Source organism: Cheilinus undulatus, linkage group 21, assembly GCF_018320785.1.
Source record: "Cheilinus undulatus linkage group 21, ASM1832078v1, whole genome shotgun sequence".
Classification (NCBI taxonomy): Eukaryota; Metazoa; Chordata; class Actinopteri; order Labriformes; family Labridae; genus Cheilinus; species Cheilinus undulatus.
The window spans coordinates 11,269,584-11,285,317 of NC_054885.1; the positions used below are offsets into that span (position 1 = coordinate 11,269,584).

Consider the following 15,734-nt stretch of genomic DNA (forward strand, 5'->3'; position numbering starts at 1 on the left):
TGTCCTTCCCCTGGTGCTGCCATGTTTGTTGAACTAACTTTCTATGACTGTGACCTCTGCCGACCTCATTTAACAAACAATTGTCCAAACAATTGATTTTAATTTTCCATAATCATAGACTTCAGTTCATATTAGCAATTAATTTGAAAAAATCAATACTTGGTGGACGAGACGATACGATATATCACCAGACAAAATATCGAGATACTATGTTGTATCAATTTTTTTCCACCCCCTTGGATGTATTGCTCTTTAGCCAGTCATGGTCATTGTAATTTGGCTTTTTTGACAAAAATAATTTACAAAAAAAAATGTCTATAATGTCAAAGCCAAAACAGATTCCTACAAAGACACTGCAATTTTACTCCGTTCTTCTATGGAAAACTGCTTAAGCTCTGTCAGGTTTCACAGGGATCGTGGGTGACCAGCCTGTTTCAAGTGCAGTCACAAATTCTCTACTGCACCCAGGTCTGGACTTTGACTCGGCCACTGAATAAACATTCCCCTTGTTTATTTCAAATGATTTCTGTGCAATTTTGCCATATGCAGGTTTCTCCTACATTTTGCCACATTCATTTTACCCTCTACCTTTACAAGCCTTCCATGACCGGCTGCCGAGAAGCATCCCCACATCATGATGCTGCAACCACAGTGCTTTACAGTGAGGGATGTTGTGTTTGTGATGATGTAAATTGTTTGATGTCCACCAAACATAGTGTCTTGTCTGATGGCCAAAAAGGGCCATAATGGTCTCATCAGACCTGAGGACTTACTTCAACCTGACCACCGAGTCTCCCATATGCCTTTAGGTCCACTCTAGTTGATATTTAATACAAGTTTCCTTCAACAGTGGCTTTCTATATGACACTCTTCCATAAAGCTTTGACTGGTGAAGCACCCAGGCACCAGTTGTATGCAGAGTCTCTCCCATCTCAGCTGCTGAAGCTTGGAACTCTTTCAGAGTAGTCAGTGGTGTCTTGGTGGCCTCTGTCACTAGTTCCCCTCTTGATTTGACTGATTTAACTGAACTCAGGGGGATGTTGAAATGTTTCTGTATCCATCCCCTGACTTATACTTTTCAGTAACCTTTTCTCTGAGCTTCTTGGAGTGTTCTTTTGTCTTCATGGTGCAATGGTAGCCAGGAATACTGATTAACCAGTGAGTGGAGCTTTCAGACAAGGGTTTCTTTATACTACAATGACTTGAGTGGCTTGACCTCTGTTAAATAAGGTCTGTTACTTTATTTAAGCAGCCACTTATTTTACCTTAAATATTTTTATTTAATTGACATTACTTTGTAGAAATCTGTTTTCACTTTGACATTAAAGAGGTTTTTTTTAATTATGGCCAACTTACATTGGTGATAATTGATTTATAACATTAGTAAAAGGGTAAAACATCCAACGGGGTGAATGCTTTTCATAGGCACTCTAAAAGTGGTTGTAGCATCTCGGCTCCATCTGAGAATCCACAGGAAAGGTTGAAGGAAAGCTGGATGGAGACAGAGATCAGCATTCAGACTGAGCCAAGGTCAAAGCCCAGGCTCGAAACATGCTGCTTTAGATTTAGCAGTAAATGTTTATTTATCAAAGTAAACTGGAGTTTAATTTAATTTCTTGTTTATCTTATCTTACGTTTCTGCTCCGGTTATCTCTGTCCCATTAACCCATATCCTCATTTAAACTTTTTTCTTTTTTTCTCATGATAGCTACAAGACTTGATTTTTGGGCATTAGATATATCACAGCGTAGAACTGTGCAATTGAATGGATTTTAATCGTGATCGCTATTTTGGCCTTACATGATTAAAAAATGTGATTGACAGCAATTGTTTAAAACCCCTGCTCCACAGTTAGAAGTGATAATATTATTAAAAGAACTACATTGTCCATTTTAGATTATGTGGGTATATAAACAGAGATAAAGCGAAGGAAAACCTTGGTTTATATTAATCAGTTGTTGAGGATTTAATGAGACTTACAACATGGGTTTTGGACTTTTTGTTTATATATTATCGTATGGTGCAAAATGATGTTAAGGCCAAACAAAAGGAGACAAATGTGGCATTTAAACTTGAACTGAAGTGGCTCTTTTAGGCATCTTATTGCAGATATGACCTTAATAATCTGACTCCTGAGTGACTGCATTAACGAACAAGTTGACATTAAAATAACATTCTTACAGCTGGGGGTTACACTGGGGTTGTGTGACCACTAACTAATGGTGTTCAAGTAAGGCTTGAGTATATCAAATGCAGCATGGATGCAGAGATAAAGAGCCGTACCGAACCTGTCTGATGAATGGATTTCACAATCTCAAGACAGATAGTTGAATTTTGCAAGAAGACCTTAACCTTCTTAACCTCAGCGTGCAGTTGTTTTCAGTGATTATTATCCTTTCTGTTTGATTCAGCTCCTAATTTCCTCATTATGATATAATGATTGTAAATGAGGGCAGTCTAAATGGTTTTTGAGGCTTAAATTAAGCTTTAAATTAATTTGGATTAAGTCCTTGTAATGGGCACTGAATGACTGTGGCTCAAAAAAAATCAATAGATCAATCAATCTTTATTTGTACAGCAGTAACCCAGAATGGAAGAGCTGGATAGGGACAAAAAGAGCAAAAACAATTACAACACATAAAATTGATTTTTAGCAACAAAACCAGTGACAAAATCCAATTTCCCTTCGGAAATTAAAGTTAAAAAAAATGTCTAGAATGGTTCTCCAACATTCTGCATTGTAATGATTTATGACGATGCCGTTAATCCACTTCAGTCCAAACCAATTTTATCTGTACCATATGTCATACGAACCATATCTCCAGAAATAGAGGGCATTTTTGCAATAGTGGAAAGAAAAACATACTTTAAAAAGGGATGAATGTTGAGTCTACTAGAATAAAACAATGTCACCCTTGCTATGTGGCACCAGAACTCCTAATGACTTGAACAAATACTAATATTTCTACATGATGCACCTCAACAAACATGTCCAAGCATTAACTCAGATGCCCATCACTTGCATGGATGTAGAGTAGACTGGTTGTAACTCCTGTCTTTGAGCCTCGTCTGGCTCGGCTGCCCATTTGCAAACAAGCACAGGGAACAGAGACCATCTAATCACAGAAGTGCACCCATCAGTATTTTGTAGGGATGCATGGTATATTAGGCATGATATCACAATTAGAAAATATTAGCTAAAAAAAGAGATCAACTACCATTGTTGGCAGATGTGAACATTTCTGTCCATATTTAGGGCCAATATACTGGCCATGCATGAGAATGTAAGAATGGATTTGTACAGTTTAAAGCAGAATCAATAGATGTATCTAACTTTAACCCTTAGAGCTCACGGCTATTTCTTTCACCATCATTGTCTTAAAAGGCTTGTAAAACATCAACCCTGTGGTGCACAGTCAAGCTCTATACATCCTTTGTTTCAGGACAACCTGGGCTTTAAGAATATATCTACTTCAGCAATGTCACTTGATTTTTAAAAAAAAAGTTATAGGACTCTAAAGAGGAAAGAAAAAACAAATCAGAATTTGGAACTCAGCGATTTTTATTTCTAACACACAGAAAACATTAGTGAGTAAGCCTTGTCTTTGCACAGACTTGTTCTCCCATCTCTTGGGGACAAAACAGTGAAAGAAATAAACATTTGCAGTTAGATTCATTGAGAGAGACACAACTGGTCCACTGACCCTCCCACAATGTCTTGCGGTAAACAACATGGCGATGCCCTGGGCGAAAAGCCAAAGTAAGTGATCAAAAATGGATTAAACTCTAAGTAATCACATTTACCATAGGCATAAGGAATTTCACAGGCAAGGAGGACTGAATGCTGACTGTGTGAACATAACCTACAACTTAGCAAACTACACTACACTAGTTAGCTATAGAAAATGTGACATAAGATGGCCGAGAGGTTTCTCATCCAGTTTCCCACACGTAGACTATACGTGGGCAGGTATACTGATGCCTACCTGAGTAAACTGACGGGCCATTTTGGCATTTTATTATTTTAACGGTTGTGACAAAGCCATTTCCCCACTGTATCAACAGCAACATTTGAGCCTATTCTGCTCTATACTCGGCCTGCACACGCTTCCTTGTTGTGCCATTGCTTCACGGATCAATGCTAGTGAAGGAAAGACTGGATGATCACCGGCACATATTGGGTTCATTTCTGTAGTATGGGCCTGAATTTTGGCACAGAAGTAAAAAAAATCTATATTATATTCCGACATGTAAGCGAGCTGGGCCTTGGCCCATTAGGGTGTCGTCGCTGACATGAATGCCTTCTGCTACCAAAAAACTTGTGCATTATCTCTCTTTTCTCTGCACGCTTGGCATACGTGTCATAGCGTCTGATGACCTCTCCAGCCAGAAATGTTTGGATGTCTTTCATGACATGAACTAACCTTGCAAAGCAGATGGATACACAGCAACGAGGGGCAGTACTTTCAGGCACGGCAGAGTCGTGACGTAAACTAGCAGCAGCAAGAGGCTGGTGCAATAATGGCAGAAGAGCTCAGCGTGGATGCTGCTAAAGTGTAAGTTTTATCAGAATTTGACAACATTTCTTTATTAAAAGAAGAACAAAGAACAGCAGTGAGTTGTTTTCTTTTCAAAAACGACAAAAGTCGAGTACTTACATGTCTACAGTCGCCATGTTTCACGTTATTCCTCGGTAGCTGCACACGCACAGCTCGATAGCGGCTACGTACTGTGTTTTGTTGCTCTGATTGGCCCGTAGAGATGTGACAGACAGAACGTTCATTCAATCACACTCCGAGTTTTTTCAAAGCCTCTGCCTTTTCTCAAACGTTTCCTATTGATCCAATGAGACAAAAACGGTGCTTTTGGCCACCAGACAAGATGCTGATTGGCGGACACAAAACACTGCACATCACCACAAACACCTCATCCCCACTGTGCAGCACGGTGGTGGCAGCATCACGCTGTGGGGATGCTTCTCAGCAGCCAGCCCTGGAAGGCTTAATATGAGAAAAATGTGTTTTCCCGCAAGACAATGCCCCGAAGCATACAGCGAAGCTACACAGAAATGGTTTAAAGACAGCCAGGAGAATGTTGTGGGGTGGCCAAGTCAAAGCCCAGACCTCAATCCAAGAGAGAATATGTCATGTACATATTCTCTATTGGATTGAGGTCCAAACACTGCTCATTTTTGGACTAGTGACCAGATTTAAATTTGAGTTTAATTGGCTTTAAAATTAGTCACCAAGGAACAGGTGGAGTTTGTGACATTTGCTTTTGCAAATGTCACAAACTCTTTCTCAGCTGTCAATGGTTACCAAATGCACACCCAAACCAAGCAACAACCACATTAAGCTTCTCTTACTTTGTGCTTTCAGGCTTCCAACATGAAAACAACATGGCTTCAGAACAAAAAAAGCAGATTCTTCAGACTATGTATGAGCTCCCACTAACAGTGTGCAGATCTCGTCGTTAGCTAGCAGCTGACTAATAACGCTGCCAGCTGTCTGTGTTTGTGCCTGTTAGTGCTTTATTTGTGCCTACAGCCATGTAGTGTGTTGACAACAACATCACATTAATAAATATTCTATTTTATTGTGTTGCAGAGGAACTGAGGCAACTGTGAACTCAGGGAAGGACAGCTTCTGAAGAACTGAGTTTGGGGGGATTATAGGATGCACAAACACACATACACTGGGCACACTGCCAGTGCTCTTCTGGTGTGAGACAGACAGAGGCAGACACTAGGAAAACAGGATTGTGGTGTGTGTATGTGAGAATAGAAGTGAAAGACACATGGATACAGGGGCGGTTTTAGTGGTTTGGAGGCCCCAGGCAGAAGCAACATGAGGCTTCTCTCCATTTCGCTAAAAGCGACGAGGCATTGTTTTTCAATCAGTGAAGCCACAGAGCTACAGAACTACAGGAAAAAGCAAGAAGTACTGCTCATAACCTCTTTAATGAGTTGTTATATTAAAATTCTCCACATCTCAATAGTTTAACAAGCCTCTAGGCAAGGTGTAACTTTTATAGGATGCCTTTTTGGTCTTTTATTTCTATATTTGAGGGACAGGACAGAGGATAGAGCCCTAAACTGGGATAGAGATGGAGCTAAAAGGAACCAACATGCCAGACGAAATTTAGGCAGCTCACTTAGAGGACAGCAACCTCTGCACCAGAGTTAATTCTTCGACAAAAGATGTTCATTGAATACCTTTTCCCCATGAAGAAGACGAGACTAAGACTAGCTAAAAATAGATCCTTCATGATAAGAATTCAGAGTTAAGTTTTCATCAAGAAGACTAAAATGTTTGTGTTGCATTTACGTACATTCATAATCATGGTTCTCAACTGTGGGTATAATCTGTCAAAACCCAAGCAGAGATGAGACAGCATTCAAGGTATGCTAGTATTTTTTCAGCATATTTTAAAGTGGCTTAATTAAATTGATAGTCCATTAGTATGAGTGTATTACTTTTATAGTGATTTTATAATAGGGCTTATAAAATTAGTTCAAAGTTTTGTTTTGTTTTTTTTTTTTACTAGGGATGCACGTAGGTGACTATAGGGTCAAATTTGGATCCGTTTGTAGAATTACAAAGCAGGTAAATGAATAATTAACATGTTTTAACTGGGTAGATCTAGGATTACAATATAGCCTAAATTTTGCGATGGAAAAAGGAGCTTGCGATGGATTGAAAAGGAACAAAAAAATTAATTGGGATCCATGCATCAATGCTGACAGTCCTACCTAAAATGTAAGGACTTTATGTTGACTGAAATTTTTAGTGACTAAAACTTAAAATAGCCGCCTAAAGAACACTGCTCTGCAGCTGGGGCATGCAGACATAACCATTAGGCTACCAGTTCCCCATATATCATGAATATTTACATTATTTTATCCCATTTCAAGATACAGAAATCCACTGTTTAAAGCAGGGGTGTCAAACTCAGTCACGGCAGGAGCCGGATTCTGAATTTGGGTCTAACCTGAGGGCCTAACAGGGTCAATATTTAACCACTGAGTGTCAACCTAAATGATTTTGAGATTAAAAGGTCAACATGATAAGTTTAAAACTCAAAATCTGAGATAAAAAGTCAAACTTATAAGTTTTAAAGGTAAAAACATGACATTTAAAGTCAAAATAATGTTTTTAAATGGCAAAATATGAGATAGAACACTGAAACCATGATTTTTAACACTCAAAAAAATGAGATAAAAGTCAAAATCATGAGTTATGAAAGTCAAAATATGAAATAAAATTCAAAATCATTAGTTTTAAAGGTAAAAAATGAGATAGAAGTCAAATTTAGGAGTTGAAATGGTCAGCAAAACTGAGATAAAATTCAAAATCATAATATTTAACCATCAAAATATGGGATAAACATCCAAAATGTCACTTTAAAATGTCAAAATATTAGATTAAATTTCCAATTCATGAGTTTTAAAAGTCAAAATATGAAATAACATTAAAAATCACGATTTTTAAAGCTAAAAACGCAGATAAAAGTCAAAGTTAGAAGTTGAACAAGGTCAAAACGTGAGATAAAAGTCAAAATCATGACTTTAAAAGGTCAAAATAGGGTTTAAAATTTAAAATTATGATTCTAAAAGGTAAAATTATGAGATAAAAAATGAAAGTTATGAGATGTGAAATAAACACTCAGAACCATAACTTTTAGTCATAATTGTGAGATGCAAAATTAAAATCCAAAGAAAACACAAATTTCCCCCATTAATGACTTTTTATCAAATTATTTTTACTGTTTACTTTTTCTATTTTTTGACTCAGCAAGGATAGTATAAATCATCAAGGTTAGGTTTACATTTTTATACTGGAGTAAATCTGCAGACTTCATGCTGGTGGGCCAGTTATAATAAAAATATCATATGATCTGGTGGGCTGGGTTTAATTGCACAGGCCACGGGCCTTGAGTTAGACACCCTTGGTTTAAAGGATTTGATGGTTCTGCATAAGTCCACCTTACTCCGTTTGCTTGATATGCAGACATAGTGAGGCTTTTTGAGGGGCGTGAACTCAGTAGGGGGTCCAGGGGTCCCTGCAGGGAATATTTTGAATGATTAAACTCTCCTTTGATGCTATTTAATGCACTTTGGGTTTACGTTTAAACACTAAACTTAGTTACTGTATTTTTTTTATGTATAGCCTACCTCATATCTGATGCACACCTTTGACTATGCCTTGAGGCCCCTTGGTGCACGAGGCCCCAGGCAATTCCCTACCTTTACCTACTGGCAAAACTGCCTAGAATGCATGAATACACTCATGGGAAGGAGAGACAGGGTTAAACAGGCAGCTGCACAAACACAGAGAAAGACACGTCCACGCACGCGCCAGCACAGTATACTCACACACACAAACACTCACACGTAGAGACAGACAGCCAGTAAGTCAGACTGATCACGTACCTTCCAGACAGCAGGTTCGCCAGAGGCCGGAGTGCGTCATCACCTCCTCGTTCTTGCGGCTCGTGTCGTTGTCGCCGCTGCTCTTCACGCGGCAGACCCCGCGCGAGTACAGCCAGTAGTCGGTACCGACGGCGATGGTCATGAGGCTGAAGGCGGCGAACGCGCCCACCGTCGTCACGAGCATCTGGACGCCGCGGTCACACATCAGCATCTTCATATAGGCGGCTCCTGTTTGACTTGGTCTTTTTTCCTCCTTCTCTTTCAGATTCACCCTTTAATTTCCTTAATATCCCGCGAGATTTGGTGGGTCAGAGTGAGGGGCTCAACAGAGTTAAAAATAACAATAAACAGATAATTAATGCGGGGTATTACAAGTATATTGCGATGGAAGTACTTGGCTAGCTTGTCCGTTGAGTTGACAGGAGGCTCGTGGCAAAGGGCGGGAAGGTGGGAGGGCAGCGCGTCACTTTCTCGCGCATCAAAAACCGGTTTTCACCACCACCAACTACACCACCCTCATTCAAACACGCGCACACCGGGGGTTTAACGACCACCGGTTGTACCCAGACTACCTGACGCTGCCCTCACCCTGTCAGTGCGAGGGGGTTACGGCGCTGCCACATTACGTCTCTCCCTCTCTTCTTCCATGTATCAGTCCCGGTGTGAGCTGCGTTAAAGCCGCGTTATCCACCACTAAACACGGTTCTTCCTCCCTCTATTCCTTCCTGCACTCCTCTTTTCCTTAACTTCTGCTCCTTTCCCAAAACAGCCCCTTTATTAAGCTGTTAAACAGTCAGCGCAGAGGGACTCCATCTTTAAAACAACAACAAAAAAGCGGGATCTGTTTGATGTTGCCGCACAGTATGATTGGAAGGAGCGGGATGTGTTCCTAGTCAAACATAGCTGTTGAGGCGGCTCGCCCCTCACTCACCGCTGGATTTCTTGATGGGTGAAGGATCTCCTTCGACTAAGTCTGTCTCAGCAGCGCCAGAAGCGGCTGTACAGTGGATTTATTCTCCCTTATTTTGGTTTCCGGCTAAATTACTGAATGAATGGGCGACTGAATAATGCCCATACTTCAGCTATGACGACAGGGTGGACGCTGACCGAGATCCGTCGTGTTTCCTCCGCTCCAGCTGTTGACTCTCTGACATGTTTTTCCCCTTTTCCTCCTCGATGTCCACAGCAGAAACTCGCTTTTAAATTAAACCATAGTCACACATTATCTGCAGTGAAGAGACACGTAGCGTAGGCATTTAAACTGGCGTTAAACAGGCACCAAAATGACACCAAAACGGGATTAATTGAATTCTCCAAAAACAGCACGTCTTCGTCGAACTGTCACCGCTGGAGCTTAGTCCCCACCTGGACAGACCGTCCGATAAGACGCCTGCTGATGGAGTCTGTAGGACAGCTACACCCGCCTGGGTTTGCTCCCAAGAAACGTGCCCGTTGGTACAAATGAAAAAAATGACAGCCGTCGCCTCCTCCTCCTCCCCCCACTCCTCCTCCCTCCTCCTCGTAGCCTTCCTCCTCCTCCTCCTCTCGGTCCAACCAACACAAACTAAAACTAACCGCGCGTCTCCACAAACTCCGCCCAAGGCCGCACAGCAGTGCTCGGATTGAGCTTCAAGTTTGACAGAGCCCATCAGGAGCCAATCGTTTTCGACCACTGGTGCATGTCCCGCCTACCACCGCAACGCTGTCAGTATAAAAAGAGGGGATTCATGCGAAAGCGAGGAAATGCTTCAAGTTTTTGGCGGAGAGAGGTAATAATAAGGAGAGGAATTATTGTCGTTAGGAATATTGATGTAAAAGCACACCATTATGGAAGTGAAATAAGCGGGGAAACTTATCATAAAGCTACACTGGACTACTGAAGAGTTATATAAATACAGTAATATTTGTCAGGACTTGTTCCCAATCAGCCATTTGTGCCCGGTGTTTACAATGCGGTGCCTCTTGCCGCGTTGTGAGGCTGTGCCGCGCCTGGGGAGCTGTCCGTGGTGCTGAATGTAAGACATGACGCGCTGTGGTGCTGTCCATGGTGCTGGATGTAAGCGGCGCGTTGTATTCTCCCCTCTGTTTGCCGCGCAGCAGCCCCTGCACCGCGCTGATTAGTTAGAAGAGAGAGTAAAAGAAAGAAAGAGAGAGATTGGCAAGCGATGCATGAAGAATCGCGCCCGGGAGAGAAGCAGAGACGCCACTTAAAGAGCCACGGACCGTTTTTAATGATTCCACTCCAGCGAGGCTTCCACACAAGGCGGTCTGAGCTTCACAGTTCACTTAACACGCAGGAGAGCGTGTGTGCACGTGGATGCACGTATGTGTGCACGTATTTAAAGCGTGTTGCTGTTCATGTCAGCGTTCACGTGACGTTGTTGTGTGTATAAGGGCGTGCACATATGTGTGTGTGTTTATGCCCCAGGCTGAGCAGATCTGACTGTTTTAAAGCTCATTGTGTTGCCTGTTTAAACAGCAATGAATGAATCCGTCTTCCTCACTGGAGACCAATACAAACGATTGGATAAGGGGACTGTAGGGATGAGTAAATGCATGTTTCCTCCTCTTTAACTGTTATTTGAATGTGTTTATTTAACCAAGCTTTTCTCTTCTTTCATTAAAGAACAAAATTGCTAATGATAAGGATCAACAAGTGGGTGTTTTCACAGATAACCAGAGTTTCAAAAAAGTTGGGGTGCTGTGTTAAATGTAAACAAAAACAGAATGCAATGATTTGCAACTCTCATAAACTAAATAAACTAAATAAATTATAAACATCAGATGTTGAAACTGAGACATTTTGCCATTTCATGAGTCCATTTTAGATAAACTTTGGCCCACAGAAGACATATGGCTCCTTTGCATGATACAGCATTAACTTGCATTGGTACAGCAAACTGTGTTGATAGGCAATGATTTCTGTAAGTGCTCCTGAGCTCATGCAGTGATTTCCAGTACAGAATTATGCCTGTTTTAATGCAGCGCCACCTGAGGGCCCAAAGATCACAAGCATCCATACTGACCTTTGGCCTATCCCAGCTGTCACTGGGTGAGAGGTGGGGCACACCCTGGACTGGCTGCCAGTCAATCACAGAGCTGACATATAGAGAAAGACAATCAGGCATTTCTTTGGTATTGGGAGGAAGCCGGAGTACCCAGAGAGAACCCACGCATGCATGGGGAGAACATGCAAACTCCGCACAGAGGGGCCTAGACCGGGACGTGCAGCCCATGTCAGTGTCCTGCTCAGTAAATACATGTTATGGAGTGCTTTTTTTTAATGAAGATTCCTAAGTTCAAAACAAGAAGTGAGCCATGGAGGTGAGCTTGCTGAGCAGTGACTGTCAACCTTAATATCAAACAGTATCAGGATGAGCTAACTGGCTTCGTTTTAGGTGAGGGCTGGTGTGTGAACCAGTGCTGTAAGTTTGCATGCGATTCTGTAGAGAGAATCATGGCATTTAAAGCACCTGCAAAGAACTTTTGGTTTGTGATGATTTTTGCACCCCCTGTTGATAAAAGACAACCTGTTAACTCTTCGTTTTTCTTATTCAGTAAATGTATAAGAGACATTTTCTTATGAAAGACCCTGTCCTGTTCTCTTTAATAAAAGTAGAAATATGAATATTTGCATTTGGCAATGTAGGAAAAGTCTGTTTCTGCACTGTGCTGTTACTAGCCTTATTTGACACCTACCCTGTGGCGCTAGCATCTGACTTATCAATCTTGTCACTAATAGCCTGATTTGCTTTTGTGGGTCATATAGAAGCAGAAGAATTTTAGTTTGTTTTATGTCCAGCTAAAATCCTCACATGGACTTTAAAAGGGACTTTTTGGTATTTTGAGGAGCTACAGCATAATGGAATGAGCAAAGTGTTGATCTTCATCAATGTAGTTGCATAACTATCACACTGACTGATTTACTGGCTGACTCCCAGGCTGTAAGCAACTCAAAAAGAAAGAGTGTGATGCGCTGATTGACAAGGCAACAGGCTGTTTGGAATTGGAGTTTGTCGGACGGACTACAGAATAAACAGAGGGGGAAACAGAGGAATTAAAGCAATCAAAAACAAACAGAGTGGGAGAGAAAGAGAAGGATTACAGTTTTTATTTAAATAATTGCATGAACAGATCAACAGAGAAAGCAGTGACAGGTCCTATCATCCTTCTCACTTGCTCTGTCAGAGTGTGTGTGCGTGTGTGTCCGAGGCCTTTGCCTGCCTGCGTTATCTCACAAGGAGACTCATTAACATAGAAATGACTTCAGGAAGAGAAGTACAGCGTTTCACCTCGGCTGAGAGACAGGAGGCAAGGAGGGAGGGCGAGTGACAGCACAGGAGGAGAGGAGTGTGGGGGGAGAGAGGGAGGAAGAGGTGAGAGAGTGGGGTAAGGGAGGAGAGATAAGGGAGAAAAGGATGAGGAGTGGGAAAGACAGAGGAGGAAGGTGTCGATGGAGGAAAAATTCAAAAACTGTAAGCGTAAAGGAGATGAAGGAGAGGGTGAAGGGGGGAACAGGATAAGGTAGAAAAAAGAGAGCAGGAGTTGGAAGATTGTGTAAGGTAGGGAAATCCTGTCTAGGGTGCTAACATGTTACCAGAAAGCATCCGAAGTGTTTTCAGTGGGGGATTTTTCCACTGAAGTTAGTTTTATGTTTTATGAATGTTCACAAAATGCAGACAGGAGACAGTCAAGGGGGTTGAAGGGTGTTAGTTTGGGCAAAAAGGCCTTTTTGTTAAGATTTTGGAGGGGGCAAGCCCAAATTTCTGAATATTCGATTCGAAAAAGCTTCAATCCACTGCTAATCTTATATTCAAACACCTGCTTATGAAACAAAGATAATTCCATCCCAGCCACAAGAGTGTGTTCAAAGTCTGTTTGTACATACATTTGCTTGTTTTATCCAAATAAACTGACTCTGTCAATCTTTGTAATATCTCTGTTAATACTTTACATGTAGTTCAGAATATAAGTCATGTGGGACACAGGTGGCATAGAGGTTTAAGGCGCGCCCCACATACGCGGTCGGCGCAGGTTCGAATCCGGCCTGAGGCCCTTTACCGCATGTCTCTCCCCTGCTCTCATCCCTGTTTCCAACTCTATCCACTGTCCTCCTATCAAATAAAGGAACAAAAATGTTCCAAATAAATCTTAAAAAAATACTATAAGTCATGTACCTTTAACCAATCTCCTCAGACTGTACATGAATTAATTTTAGGTGGACTACTCCATTTTGCAGGGCCGATGGAGCATCAGCATCTCATCTGGCCTTTACACCTTTCTAGTTTCTCAAGAGCTCACAATGTAAGGGAAAAAACTTAAAGGGTTTTAACAGAGTGTCAGATTAAAAGTGATAGCTATATAGCTCATGTAGCTACATTACCCACGTAGCTACAATAGCTACAAAGGTAATGTAGGTAAATACTGCAGCTATGTATGTGGGCTTTAGCAAATGTAGTATTAGTTAACATAGCTTCAGAAACTTCAGCTGTGTTAGCTACATTAGCTATGTTACCTACGTCAGCTATGTTGCTAAGTTTCATACAGGTAACAAATGATGTAGCTTCGATAGCTTTAGCTCTAGCTGTGTTATGCTGCGTTCACACCAGATGCTAAAAATTGCCTATTTGTGTGCATCTGAACCTGCAAATACAGGGAGGTTTTTTGCTTAATTCTTTTAAATTTGCTCCACTCGTATGTCAGATTCTGTTTATATGAGTGCCCAAAAGAGGAAACATGGGTGGGGCCAAAAACCGACAGAGACATCGTAAATGGCTGAAATGTAGTGACAGGGACTTCTGGTGTTCTGCAGGCAGCCTCAAGTGGACACTCGCAGTATTGCAATTTTTTGCACTACTGCAACGGGGTCATTTTTCAGGACTGGAGGTTGCCACTTGGTTTATCCTCCGTTTTCTGGTTAAATGACAAAAGCCATTAGCTCACTGCACAAGGCACAAATTTGCCTGATTCTTTCAAATAACTCATTCAATTTGCACAATTTGCACTGCACATTCATGGCATTAGTGCCGCCGAGGTTTAGCTGGCATCTACTCAAATCTTCACATTAACTTCTCATGTAACCTGGAAGTTAAATATGATTTTATTTTGAAAGTTTAAGTGAGAATTTTGATCCTGACAGAGGCGGCGTCTCACAGTAGTGGTCTGCAATAGGGGCGTCTGAGAGGTGCTGTCTTTAGCCAGACTTTTCACACACATGCATTGATCTAAAAGCCTCAGTGCCTATGTAGCTGTTCACACAAATCCCTCTGTTTAGTTTTTCATTAAAATGTCATGATATGCACATCAGATTACCCAGAGAGGAAGTCACAAGTACTCTGTTTTAGCATCTCATTCAGTTGAAAGCCCCTGTAAACGCAGTCATGTTTGAGTACTAGTTTTGCCAGCATGTAGCACCACTCAGTGCTTCTGTTGCAAATGGGTCATTGCTACAGACAAATGCTTTACTTTATGCTTCATAAAGCAATTTTAGGGCATCACTGTAAGCTGCTAAACTTTCCATGTACAAAATGTGCACTACACAGATTACTGTGGGGAATTTGTAGACAAATGATGAATGTTTCAATTGAAAATATTGCTGATACATTCAATAGAAACATTCTTTATTTTAACTGAAATTTGATTTTGCAAAATGCACTAAAGTTCCATCACTTTTCAGCATGATTATCCTGATTTATTTATTGATCATCAATATATTTTTACCAAAAAATATGACTTTTGATTTTTGTCATTTGTACATACCATATAACAAATATCTTAAAAGCCCCTATGTTCAAGGTCATGACCCCACAGTAATGACAACTCCAGTAGAGAAAAGCAGCATGGGATTTAAAGTTTATGTGGAGTGTCCAGCGTTTGCCCTTTCTTTTCCCCTCTCATTCCTCACTCTTGCAACAATTCTCTCTTCCCCTCTCCTTTCCTCGGATGTTGGCTGTAAAACAAGAGGATGAGGAGAGAGGGACAGGCTGGTTCTTGAGGAGAGAAGGAGGAGGAGGAGGAGGAGGAGGAGGACTGCAGGGCTTCTGCTCAGTGAGCTGGAACCTTCTCATGCCTCTGGCCAGTTCTCAGAGACTGGAGGAGGAGGAAGAGGGGAGGGAGGAGAGGGAGAATAAGTGAAGGAGGAGGGGGAGATAGAAAAGAGGAAGAAGCAAGAGGAAATGAAAATCCACATAGAAATTAGAGAGTGAAAGATAAAGTGTTTGGAGGAAGAGGAAAATGATTGACATAAACTGCAGAGTTAGAGAGCGGAGTACATTAACAGTCAGAGAAAGACAGGCTTTAACAT

The 15,734-nt window shown here is 41.3% G+C and overlaps 1 protein-coding gene across 1 annotated transcript in view; it reads right to left on the reverse strand.

Moving 5' to 3' along the window:
* The window catches only part of cacng3b (calcium channel, voltage-dependent, gamma subunit 3b), a 43,789-nt gene extending 35,141 nt beyond the window's left edge, over positions 1 to 8,648 (reverse strand). Inside the window, exon 1 of the mRNA XM_041778270.1 lies at positions 8,432 to 8,648. Coding sequence (XP_041634204.1) covers positions 8,432 to 8,648 — 217 coding nt within the window. The remainder of the gene's footprint in view (positions 1 to 8,431) is intronic.
* Positions 8,649 to 15,734: the final 7,086 nt, after the last annotated feature.